This window comes from Panthera onca, chromosome E2 (genome assembly GCF_046562875.1).
Source record: "Panthera onca isolate mPanOnc1 chromosome E2, mPanOnc1 haplotype 2, whole genome shotgun sequence".
Lineage (NCBI taxonomy): Eukaryota > Metazoa > Chordata > Mammalia > Carnivora > Felidae > Panthera > Panthera onca.
Window position 1 is genome coordinate 17,775,831 of NC_138353.1, and position 12,759 is coordinate 17,788,589.

At 51.3% G+C, this 12,759-nt stretch overlaps 1 protein-coding gene across 1 annotated transcript; it reads right to left on the reverse strand.

The window, feature by feature from the left end:
- Positions 1-1,064: 1,064 nt before the first annotated feature.
- On the reverse strand, positions 1,065-11,799 carry UPK1A (uroplakin 1A). Its single transcript, XM_060652213.3, has 7 exons — positions 10,019-11,799; positions 8,321-8,521; positions 4,653-4,727; positions 4,410-4,517; positions 3,042-3,221; positions 1,624-1,707; positions 1,065-1,541 (listed from the first exon to the last, which is right to left on the reverse strand). The coding sequence occupies exons 1-7, from the start codon at positions 10,097-10,099 to the stop codon at positions 1,497-1,499; spliced, it is 774 nt and encodes a 257-aa protein (XP_060508196.1). The 5' UTR covers positions 10,100-11,799; the 3' UTR covers positions 1,065-1,496.
- Positions 11,800-12,759: the final 960 nt, after the last annotated feature.

Genomic DNA, 12,759 nt, shown 5'->3' on the forward strand with positions numbered 1-12,759 from the left:
TAACAAAAAAGCCTCTTTGACCATTACAAATTAAAAAAAAAAAATGTTTTTTTTTTTTTTTTTAATTTTTTTTTCAACGTTTTTTATTTATTTTTTTGGGACAGAGAGAGACAGAGCATGAACGGGGGAGGGGCAGTGAGAGAGGGAGACACAGAATCGGAAACAGGCTCCAGGCTCCGAGCCATCAGCCCAGAGCCCGACGCGGGGCTCGAACTCACGGACCGCGAGATCGTGACCTGGCTGAAGTCGGACGCTCACCCGACTGAGCCACCCAGGCGCCCCAGATCATTGCAGATTTTTAAAAGTATATTTTAAAAAGTTGGATATCTGAATTCAGCATTTGCAGACCATCTGTGGAGTAAATGAGGAGTGTGGGAAACTTCATTTGATGGAGAAGGAGGCCAGGCCCTCTTGGCAGGGCCTAATTCCTATAAAATGGACAGAGGATGGCCTGCTTCAGAGAGGACAAAGGAGCGAGGATGAGATTCCTAGAGTTTTGCTGTCATCCACCCATTAGAGAACTTGCTGGAAGCTACAGCCCGTAGGAGGAGGTTATCTGTCACCCATACCAGCCCAACAGCCCGAGCTCTAATTTTCCTTTGATAAACCACCCCCACTTCCCAACACCACCCTTAGCAGTGTTAATTCAGATACCCTCCCTTCCCCAACCAAAGGATGGCCTAGACTCTAAAGTAAGACAGTGAGATTGAATCCCTGACCTTGGGTAGAGCTGTCGGGAGAGAGGCCTCTCTTGCTGCTGTGTTGCTTAGCTATGAGAAAGTCTGTCTGCGAATGAAGCAGGTTTCCTTGAAACTTAGATTGAACCCCTGGATCCAGACATGCCTGAAGCCAGCAATACTGACTCAGTTGCATGAGCCGAGAAATTCTATGTTATGTTTCAGTAAGTGCCAGTTGGGTTTCTGCCACTTCCATTGGAAGAGTTATTGTTCCTTTGTCTTTGCCCCAGAAGAAAGCAAATTAATTCATTCAACCAGTATTTATTGAATATCCACGCTCAGCCCTCTGCTGGGTGATGCTGGGGACAATACAGTGACCATGAGCTTGTTCCTCCCTTCCTGGCGACCCTAGTCCACCAGAGAATAAACAACCCCAAACTATTTAGCAATAAGGGCCAACATCTACCATGAAGGAGGAGCTTGGGGAGCTGTAAGAGAGGCATTGGTGATGGGGTGGGTGGGATCCCGGAAGGGTCCCCAGAGGACAGGACTTGAAATTGACACTGAAAGATGGGCCAGGAATCAGCAAAGTGAAATGACGTCAAGGGCTAAGGGCCCACGCACACATGTCCCAGGGTTTCGGGGCACCTCCAAGTCCCAGCAGGGCTCAGAAACCTGGGAAAAGGTCTTTGGTGAGGAAGGAGGGAAGCTTGAGGGAGGTGGGAAGGGGAGAGCTGAGGCAGCCATCCAGTCCGCGGCCGGAGGAAACAGGAACAGGAGGAGGAAGAGGCCGAGGCGTGCATGCGGCCTTCCTGTTCCTCACAACGTGGTGTAGAAATACATGGCCATCAGCATCACAGGCAGCTGGAGGAGGAGGCAGTGGAGTGAGGGGCGCTCCAGCCCCACACGCACATCCCGCCTAGCCCAGAGGCTCCCCACCTCTCACCGTCCACATCAGGATGGCAAACCCAAACCACGAGATGCCCCATGTGTAGCTGTCGATGGCATGGCTGATGTGCTCGAAGCAACCCTGGGAGGGCGAGAGACAGGGGGTGGGGGTTGAGAAAATGTCACCGTGTGCCCTTGGGAAGGTGATTTCCTTCCTCAAGCCCTGGTTTGCTCACCTGTGCAATGGGAGGTGTGGCAGTGTCTACCTCCCAGAGCGGTTCCGGGGAACCAGGGATGCGATGTGGAGCCCACCCCCCGCACAAGTGGGTACTGCCCTGTTGGTGGCTATGAGAGTCTGAGGGCAGTCTTGTCTAGAGCTGGCTTTCCATGCTGCCCGTAAGTTCCCAGGGTTTGAAATCTGCCTTTAGGATGAGTGCAGTTTTGCTACGTCCTTTAGGAATGAGGCCAGGTGGGGCCCGAGTCTCACAAGCGAGTCATTTCCACGTAGACCCCTGCCTCGACTTGGCAGCAGCAGAGAACGAGATTCAGGGTGTCTGTCCTGGAGTCAGGTGGGACTGAATTGGGGACCAGCTCTGCCACCTGTTATCTGTTGGAGCCTAGGAATGATTCTGAGCCTCTAAGCCTCAGCTTCCCCGTCTGTGCAAGTGGCAACCCTGACGCACCGGCCTCCGAGAGCACTGGTGGGGATTCCATGGGACGACACGCGCGCGCGCGCACACACACACACACACACACACACACACACACGCACTCCGCACAGAGTCGGGCTTGAGAAACGGCTGGGTGACTCTGACAGCGGTGATGGTTTGCACAGGCTCCTCTCTCCGTGACACCTGATCTAAGACGTGGCTGAAGCCCCCCCCACCCCCCCCACCCCCCAACCCCCGGGGGCCCAAAGCAGCCAGAGCAACCACTGGGACTGGTTCCCCTCCCAGCTAATCTCCTCTGGTTTCAATCTCTGCCTCTGCACTCACCTTGCGCTAGTTAAAACGCCTAGTTGGGGCCTACCCTCCTGAAATCCAGCCCCAGCTCCATCCCTCGCTAGCGAGTGAGCTAGCTCCGTTTCCTCATCCTCAAAATGGGATCATTCTAATCTTTGCCTCCCAGGGCTGCGGTGAGAAATCAGACAAAAACTTGAAACACCTAGAAGAATGCCCGGCACCACGCAAAGGCTGGATAAGCGATGGCTGGTGTTGCTGTTGTGCGATTGCTGTTATTGTTGCTGTTCTTATTCCCAACTGAGAAAAGCCGCAGGTGCCAGGTCCTGGGCCTCCCCCTGACTAGCAGAGGGAGGGAGGGACCGACGGGGAGAGGGCTGGGCGAGCCAGAGAGAGGGGGGAGAAAGAAAAAGCCAGAGAGGGGAGGAGAGGACGGGAGCGGCAGGGAGGGAGAGAGAGAAGAAACCGAGGCGGCCAGACCTGCAGACCGGTGGGGGGGGGGGGGGGGCGCGCGCACCTTGGTGAACAGGTAGTCTGTGTGGCCCAGGCGGCAGCCTTCTTCATTGAGGGGAATGAAGTTGCCTGTCCGCCGACAGCACAATGGGGGCCAGGGGAGCACCACCTCCGGGGTGGCTGCCCGGAAGGCCGAGGTGAAGTTCACCCAATCCATAGGACCGGTTGTGCCACAGCACTCTTGCTGGAGAGAAAGGCCGGAGTCAGGCAGGCTCCGGCTCAGAGAGGACAGCCACTCGCCCGAGGTTGTAGAGTGAGGAAGCTGGGCCTGACTTCCCCATGTCCTCGGCTTCGCAGGGGCGGGGGGGCCAGTGTCCGCGTCCCGTCACCAAGAGGCTGGTGGAGGATTTGGATCAAACCCGCCGTTTTGTTACTTATTTTAAAATTCTTTTGAATTAGCTGTCAACAAAACCCGAAGTAAACGACACCCAAAGGCAGAATTTTGGCTTCTTCTGGCCCCTGTGGGTGTTTAATTTGTGGCCCTGGATGATAAAAACATAGGTTCCTTCAAATACGAGTCCCCATCTTGGCTAGCTGTATGACTTGAACCGAATTGGGACCTCAATTTCCCTTGGGTCCTCAATATTCTTCTCTTGTGCCACATCGCATTGGGTTTAATTAAGAATGTGGCTTCGGGGGCGCCTGGGTGGCTCAGTCAGTGAAAACAGCGACTTTCGGCTCAGGTCATAATCTCGTGGTTCACGAGTGTGAGCCCCACGTTGGGCTCTGTGCCGACAGCTCAGAGCCTGGAGTCTGCTGCGGATTCTGTGTCTCTCTCTTTCTCTCTGCCCCTCCCTCGCTCATGCTGTCTCTGTCTCTCTCTCAAAAATAAACATTAGGAAAAAAAAAAAGAATGTGGCTTCTGGAAGCTGATGGTCTGGGTTTCAATCCTTCTGGTTCTGTGACCTACCAGCTGTGTGACCTTGTGTAAGCCACTCAACCTCTTACCTTGGTTTCCTCATTGTTAAAAAGCTGATCTCCTTTATGGGGTAGTTATGAGGAAAAAGTAAGCTTTAAAGGTGCTTTGAACAGTACTAAAGAAGTTAGTACTCATTACATTTCGTTATTATGATTACCATCATTATTAAGAAGGTATGTGTAATGATTAAGAGCAGGGACTCTGGTTATAGGCTGTCAGATCTTGATCCCAGCTTACCAACCGCGTGACATTGGACAAGTGACATTCCCTTTTTGGGCCTGTCTCCTCATCTGGAAAATGGCCATGACCAGCCCTCCCCACCCCCCATAAGAACCGCAGGAGAGGGTATCATCTACCAGTGGGCATAATGGGAGCCCTAGCTACCTCAGAGTCCCAGGTCCTCCAGCCCTCCCCATCCCTTCGCCTGCTTCAACCCCCCCCCACCATGTCCACCTCAATCATGATGCGGTCCCAGAGACGAGTCAGTTCCCGGCCCTGGTCCGTGTCTGCACTGTAGAAGGTCAGCATCTGCTTGGTAATCAGGGATGGGTTGGACACCATCTGCGGAGGTCCAGGAAGAAGAGGATCCAGTGGGGCTGGGTGGGGCGGGAGGTCAGCCTCCACCCCACCCCCAGGCCCAGACCCTTGCCACCCTCCCCTAAGTCATGCCCCTCCCCTGGCCTCTGCCCAGCTCACATAGTCTCGGTGAGTGTAGGATGTGATGCAGGAGGCGCACTCAAAGATGTAGACGATGAGCATGAGCACCAGGTACTGGGGAAAGAGGGAGGGAGAGACAGAGGGACAGCCCGGTCAGGGCAAAGCCTGTATCAAGTCACATTCCCTCAAGGGACGGACTGATGGATGGAAATGCAACTTTATTTTATTTTATTTTATTTTAATGCTTTTATTTATTTTTGAGAGAGAGAGAGAGACAGAGGATGAGCAGGGCAGGGGCAGAGAGAGAGAACTCTAAGCAATTCACAGAATTCTAAGCAATTCACAGAATTCTAAGCAGGCTCCAGGCTCTGAGCTGTCGGCCCAAAGTCCGACGTGGGGCTCGAACCCACAAACCATGAGATCATGACCTGAGCCGAAGTCAGATGCCCAATCGACTGAGCCACCAAGGCGCCCCTAGAAATGCAACTTTAAAAAGAAGTGTAAGACAATGTGAACGGTAACATCTACGTGGTGGTTGTAGGTACAGGGGTTCCCCGTTCAAGTCTTTCACCTTTTCTGTGTTTTTGATATATTTCTGTATTTTTTTTTATAATAAAATGTTAGGAACAAATGAAAGCAACAGAAATATGTAAAGTATTTCCTGAAGCTAACTATTGGCTTGGGTGCAGTAAAATAAATGTCTACCATAGGAGAAAAAAAAAAAAAAAGACATTCTTGAGACAACCAGGAACATTTGGTTGTCTGTTTGTCTAGTCTGCGTTCAAACAGATATCGGAAGAGAGATATGAAGGAATTTGGGTGGGTTTTGTAGGTGCACCAGTGGCATGATGGTTGCGCATAAGAAGAAAAAAAGCTCTTCCCTCACCCCACACCCTCTGCCTCAGAGCAACAGGGGGTGGAAAGTGGTCGTGCTAACCCCTCTGCCATGAGCTGAGACCCTGCGGTATAACACGTCTGGCTGCTCAAAACAGTGTCCTCATCACAGAGAAATGTGCACTCAAATATTTATGGGTAAATGACTAGGTGTCTGGAATGCACTTCAAAATACCCCAGAAAGAAGAATGTGGGCAGGCAGGGGTGGAGCAGAGGGGACAAAGCTGGCCAAGTCTATGGTCCATGTCGTTGAAACCAGGTGATGGGGGTGCCACTCGCTCTGCTCTATGTTTGAAATTTCCCATAGAATTCTATGCCTTACGTGGAAAGATGCTCAACGTCACTCCTCATCAGGGAAATACAAATCAAAACCACACCAAGATATCACCTCACACCCATCAGAGTGGCTAAAATGAACGACTCAGGAAACAACAGATGCTGGGGAGGATGTGGTGAAACGGGAAGCCTCTCGCGCTGTTGGTGGCAACGCAAGCTGGTGCCGCCGCTCTGGAAAACTGTGTGGAGGTTCCTTGAAAAACTAAAAATAGAACTACCCTATGACCCAGCAATAGCACTACTAGGAATTTACCCAAAGGATACAGGAGCACTGATGCATAGGCACTTGTACCCCGATGTTGATAGCAGCGCTTTCAACAATAGCCAAATCATGGAAAGAGCCTAAATGTCCATCAACTGACGAATCGATCAAGAAGATGTGGTTTATACATACAATGGAATACTACTTGGCAGTAAGAAAGAATGAAATCCTGCAGCAACCTGGATGGAACTGGAGGGTATTCTGCTAAGTGACATAAGTCAGGCAGAGAAAGATATCGTGTTTTCACTCATATGTGGAATTTCAGAAACTTAACAGGGAAGGGAAGGGGAAAAATAGTTTCAAACAGAGAGGGAGGCAAACCATAAGAGACTCTTAAATACAGAGAACAAACTGAGGGTTGAAGGGGCAGGGGCGCGGCGGGGAGGGGAAAATGGGTGATGGGCATTGGGGAGGGCACTTGTGGGGATGAGCACTGGGTGTTGTATGTAAGCGATAGATCACGGGAATCTACCCCCAAAACCAAGAGCACACTGTATGCACTATGTTAGCCAACTTGACAATAAACTACATTAAAAAATAAAAAAATAAATAATGAGAGATTGAGAAACAAAGCAACATGTTAATGACTGGTGAATTTAGAAAGATTTGTGGGAGTTTACTGTTGCCACGATTCTGTAAGTTGGATAATTTTTCAAAATAAAATGTTTAAAAATGTTCTCTAGTCGGTAACCAATGTTCAATTTGCAATATTTGCAATAAAATATCATGTGAAAAAAATGCCCAGTTAAAAAAATAAAAATAAAAAAAAAATAAAATTTTGTGTCTTAGTTAATGACAAACTAATAAGGGAGACAGACACCTTTTTTTTTTTTTTTTTTTTTTTTTCACCAGTTGGGTGAGCTTTTAGGGCTTAGGTTAAATGGTTATGCCAGAGAATTCCGTGCAGGAAAGAAAGAAAAAGAGAAGGAAAGCTTTTCCAAGGCTCCATCTTATAATAAGGCCCAGGTCCTTACCAAGGCTGGCAAGACTCACCCGATAGGCCCACCTTCCCCTTCTCGCCCTCATGCCCCTTGCCCACCGCCCACTGTACCCACTCCATCCAACCTCATTTCCTCTCCTTCCCCGCCACCCCCACTTGGCTCTGACTTCAGAGCCTTTGCTCTTGCTGTTCCCTCCCCCACGCATGCTCTTCCGCATGCTCTTCCTGTAGACACAAGGCTCACTCCCTCACCTGCCCAAGGCCTTCGCTTTCTCTGGCCGCAGGCCTCCCCTGCCCCAGCTCCGGCTCTCCCTCCCCTCTTCGCTGTGCACTGCTGCTCCCGTTGGAGCATCCTCCCCTGGGACAAGGGGTTCACCAGAGCCCCAGTGCCCAGCGCGGGGTTTGGCACGTGGTTCTTGCTCAATAAACGTTTGTCGATTGAATAAGTAGCTGCTCCCGGGAATCGAAAAGGCCCTTGATTGTAGAGGAGGCGCCATGTTGGCTCTGCAGCACTGGGGCCGGGATTAGAGGCCCTGCCTTCCCGAACGCCTGGGCTGTTGGCCTCTTTGAACCCCGGTTTCCTCAACTGGGAAAGGGGCAGAGAAGCATAACTTCGGAGGCTTCTGGGGAGATCGGCGGAGCTCATTTTCTAAACTGCTCAGCCTAGTGCCGGGCACAGGAGGGGTGCTTGGGAAGTGTGGGTTCTTGTTGTGGTGGTCATTCCTGGCAGAAATTCAGAGCACGGGCTCGAGCTGAACTACTCGGGTTCAAATCCCGGCTCTGTCACCCGCTCGCTGTGCAACCCTGGATGAGTGACTTCACTTCTCCGAGCCTCAGTCTACTCTGTCAAACGGGTTCACGATGAGGATGCTATCTCACGGTAGGTTGTGAGGAATAAATGAGCCAATCTAGGTAAAATCTAGAATGTAGCGAGCACTCCTTGAACGGTAGCTGTGCTGTCATTACTGTTGTTGTTCACGAGCACAGACTCTTGGGGACCGACTAGCTGAGGTTCGAATCTCAGCCCTGCCACTCAAGAATCATCCTCCTGGGCAGAGCTTCCTTGCCTTCCTCTCTGTGCCCCAATTTTCTTTGGAAATTGAGGATAGCAGCTGAGCCTGTTACTGGGTGAGGGAAAGATTAAATCGGATGACAGGCCCAAGTGTGGCACCATGACGAACACACACTCGTGGCTTCGGCGGTGGTCCTTACGATGGTTCCGTGTGGATGATCTCCGTGCCCACCCGTCCCCATGCCCTGCCCCCGGGGCCTCACCGTGAGGATCATGGACCGGTGGCGGCAGAGCGCCGCGCCCACACCAAAGCTGGCCACCACGAAGAAGGAGAAGCCGCAGAAGATGGCGATCCAGGCGCCAGCGAAGACGTCATCCTTGCCAGAGACGCCCATCAGTGGGTACACGCGGTACTGGTCAGCTGTCACCCACACCGTCTCAGCAAACAGGGCCAGGCCTGACAGCTGGACAGGGCAACAGGTTAGAAAGGCTGGCTCAGGCGTGGCAGCCGGGGCTGCGGGACTCTCTGTGAACAAGTTCCCCTTCCGAGCCCCCACCGGCCTCAGTAAAGCGGGCTGTAGTAAGAAGGGCAAGGACCTCGCCTTCCGTGAGTGGGGATGGGGCTGGGCAGAGGCCAGAAGGGAAGGGCTGCCCGGCCGGATCCCTGCCCCCTGCCCACATCCCGGCCGCCAGTTGCTTCAAGGACACGAGGAGATGCCACATACACAGCCCAGAGCGCACGACTGGAACAGGGGAGATGCTTGATCACATGCCCTCTCTCAATAGTGTTGTTATTCCCGAGCTGAGGAATCTGGCCGGGGCCGGAACAACTACAAACGCATCAACCCTTTGACCCACAATTCCGCCTGCAGTGATCAATCCTGCTTGTGCAGGAAAATCATAAACCCACACAGTTATTCCCTGTGTCCCCATGTAAAAGGAACCGGCGTGCCACACGAGGGAGTGCTCTGCAGTTATGACAAAGGGGCGAGGAGGCTGAGGACTCATGTGGAAGGGCCTACAGACTAGGTCAGCGGGAGAAACGGGAAGGCACAGAACAGGATGTGGAATGGGCTGTATCTTGGACAAAAAGGGAAGAAAATAGGTATACACGTTCCTATTGCTTAAAGAAATTGTTGGCGAAACTAAAAATCTAGGTACTTATAGGGATGAGAGATGGGAAGCAAGGAGAGAGGAAGACTTCTCAGTGGCTACCTTTGACAACACTCACACCGACGCTCGTGGGGTATTTAGTGTGTGCGCGCCAGGCACGGTCCCACTAACTGCTTTCTGTGTGATAGTCATCGTCACCAGCTGCAGGGTACTACGGTTGTCATGGCCGATACAAACAGTAACCATGTGTCGTCCCACGCTCCGCACGAATCTGATAACTCACCTTAAACTCTCGGCATTCCTATTTCATCTCCATCTACAGATGAGAAAACTGAGGCCCAGAAAGATTACGTTGCTGGCCCCAGGTCCCACAGTAGAAAGCAGCAGAGCTGGGATTTGAGCCCAGGCTGTCTGGCTCCAGAGCCATGTACAGGCATCACAGTTTAAAAAATTAAATAGTAATTAATAAGACATTGCTATGGTTAGTATTCATTACGATGGGCCTCCTGTGCCCCAAGCAGGCACTTTATGTCTATAGTCATGTTAACGAGGACAACATTTGTCAAGCACTTTTTCGGAGCTGAGGGTCAGTATGGATTAACCCACACAACAGTCCCCACAATGGGGACACCAATCTATCGATGAGGAAGCAGCACGGAGAAGGAGAGTGGCTTGCTGGAGTTTGCAAAGCTGGGGAGCCGCAGAGCCGGGATTGGAATCCAGGCTGCTCTGGCTTGACGGCCTGCAGCCATCACCAACCCGGGAGTCCTGGGCCCTGAGCCCCCACCCTCAGGTATCCCCTCCTCCCTGCCCGCCCGCTGGGCTCCCAGCACTGGGGGAGGTCTCACCAGAATAATGATGTTGCCCACCACCAGCAGTCCCACCACAACCGGAGACCCCTTCTCCGCCTCTGCTGCTGCAGAAGCCATAGTCCTGCTGGGGACATATGAGTGGGAGTGAGGCCAGGAGGGGAGGGAAGCCCCACCAGCCTCACTCCACACCCCAGCTGCCGGGGGTGCTCCTGGCTCTCTGCTGGCCCCAGACTGGTGCTGAATGAATCTCCCCACAACCCTGATGGCGGGCCACTTTACAGACAAGGAAACCGAGGCTCATTGGCCAGAGCTCAGTGCTGGCCTCCCTGCACCTCATAGCTTCCTACTTTCCCTTGCTCATCCAGACCCTCCAGAGCCCCCTCCTCACCTTCTCTTTCCAAAGCCTCTGTGGTCAGCCCCTCCCACAGTGGCTGCCTATATATATATGCCCAGGCCCCTCCTTGGGCCAGTCTCCCAGGAAGGAGGAAGGGAGTCTGGAGGAGGAGGGGACAAGAGGTCAAGCAAGCCGACCAGCACGGGAAAACAGATTTATGAGCACCCCACCCCCCCAACCCAGGTGATTTATAGACCTGAAATTCAAGATTGTGCTAATGTCTGGCTACATGAGCAGCGTGATGTGCCCATGGCCTCCGGTTCCCAGGCTGTCTTGGTGGGGGAGGGGGCCGGGCCACCTGATGTCTCTCCTTAGGACATGGGCCTTCTTGGGAGCAGGGGGGAGATCCAGGTTGGATCCACGTGTGAATCCTGAATTCCAGAACTGCCTCCTGTGCTGGTGGCTCCACCTCTCCGAGGCTGGGAGCCCAGGGGGAGGCCCAGACAGGGACCCAGCAGGCTAGGACAGAGCAGGACCAAGGCAAGGAGGTGGGGAGGAGATGAGGGAGCAGGTGAGAGGGCAGCTCAGAAGGCTGATTATATGGGCTGCAGGCTAAGGGAAGAGGACGGCTGGAGACAGGTGTGTGAGGGGAGTTCCGGACGAGCGCACAAGAGGGGGAAGAGAGTGTGCCAGAAAAAGAGGGAGGGCACACTGAATGGGCTTGGTGGGAGAAAAGCAACCCCTCCCCCCACCCCCCACGGACAAAGCAGGGTCACAGCGAGGAGCCATAAGTGGAAATGTCTTCAGGCTACAGAATCAAGAGACCTACACTGAAATCCCAGCTCTGCTCCTCTGGGCTGCGCAACTTGGTGCGTGCGTTTGCCCATCTGCAGAATGGGTATCATTCTTATACTTATAGCAGTGGGAACTGAGTGCAGGGATGTCTGCAAAGGATGCCCTCTGGGCGCGTGTACAGCAAGAGGCCAGGCTGCACCAGCAATGCTCCCAAGAGGCCCACTTTTCCTCCGATGGCGCTCCCTAGTGGCAAGAGGTTGGTTCCTTAGATGAAAATGGCTTGGGGCACCCAGTCACTCCCCAGAACTTCTCAAGAACCAAGGCATTTACCATGTTTTTTCTCTGAGCTGTAGCTCCCTCAAGTGTATGTGAAACCGGCAAACAACTGGGACTTAAACTTCACTGTTAAGGCAATGGCTTGGTAATAAGACACATGAGACGTGTTCCAGTTAAAATTAAAACAATTTGGCTTTTAGTCAATCCACTTTACATGTAAAATAGTTTTTCTCGGGGCACCTGGGTGGCTCAGCCAGTTAAGCATCCGACTCTTGATTTAGTCCAGGCCATGATCTCTCAGGATCGTGGGATGAGACTCCTGTCAGGCCCCATGCTAAGCATGGAGTCGGCTTGGGAGCATCTCTCTGCCCCTCCCCCACTCTCTCTCCCTCTCTGTCTTTCAAAATAAATAAACATTAAGAAATAGTTTTTCTCTGTTGATTTACATTTATATTAAGGACTAATAAGAAAATTTAAATAATAATGTACATGACCTGTCAAGAACATTTTATGAGCTTTAGCTAAAATAACTTGGTAATAATAGGGCCATGTGAATAATATGAAATATTTTTATTTTCAAATGGTTGGTAACTGTTAGTTGTTGGGAGTTACATAAAATGTCTCAGGCTTTTGGCTAAAATCAAGTGTAAAATATCTAGTAAAAACAAAAAGTTATCAATGGGGCATTACTATGTCACCAGTCATAAAAGGGATCCATTCTGTTCTGAAACATGAAGCCAGTGTAGTTTGATGTCAAACTTGAATTTTCATGATTCTTTCTTCTTACTATATAAACCACTCTTCAAACAATACATTTTGAAGTGCCAATCACTTCCTTTAAAAAATCATAACGCCACATCCTCTAAAGATGACATATGGCTATCCTATGACCCAGCCATTTGTCCCTGGGAATGCCCCCATTCCCGTCTACCAAATGCTCTGAATGCATTCGTATCAGCCTTGAACTGGAAACCACCCAAATGCTCCTCAACAGTAGAATGGATACGTACGTTATGGCACACACATACGAGGGACACTATTCAGCAATAAGAGGCAATGAGCTATTGACACTTGCAACTACCGGGATGAATTTCAAAAGCATTACACTAAATGAAAAAAGCCACACTCAAAAGATGGTAACTGTATGATTTTAGTATGAGGTTCTAAAACACGCAAAACCAATCTAGGGAGATAAAAGTCAAGGAAGTGGTTACTCTCGGGGGCATTGTGACTTGGGGGGGGCAGGGAGGGGATTTTTTTTCTTGATTTGGATACTGGTTACATGGAGTTGTTCAGATTGTTGAAAGTACATTAAGCTGTATAGTCATGATAAGTGCACTCTTCTATGTATATGTATATATTTTTAATTGCA

Excerpts from the sequence above, each read along its gene's own strand:
- UPK1A (XM_060652213.3), bottom strand. The coding sequence starts at position 10,099 with ATGGCTTCTGCAGCAGCAGAGGCGGAGAAGGGGTCTCCGGTTGTGGTG. Across the intron at positions 4,518-4,652 it reads CCTACACTCACCGAGACTAT|ATGGTGTCCAACCCATCCCT; the intron begins GTGAGCTGGGCA and ends GGACCTCCGCAG. Across the intron at positions 1,708-3,041 it reads CAGACTACCTGTTCACCAAG|GGTTGCTTCGAGCACATCAG; the intron begins GTGCGCGCGCCC and ends TCGCCCTCCCAG.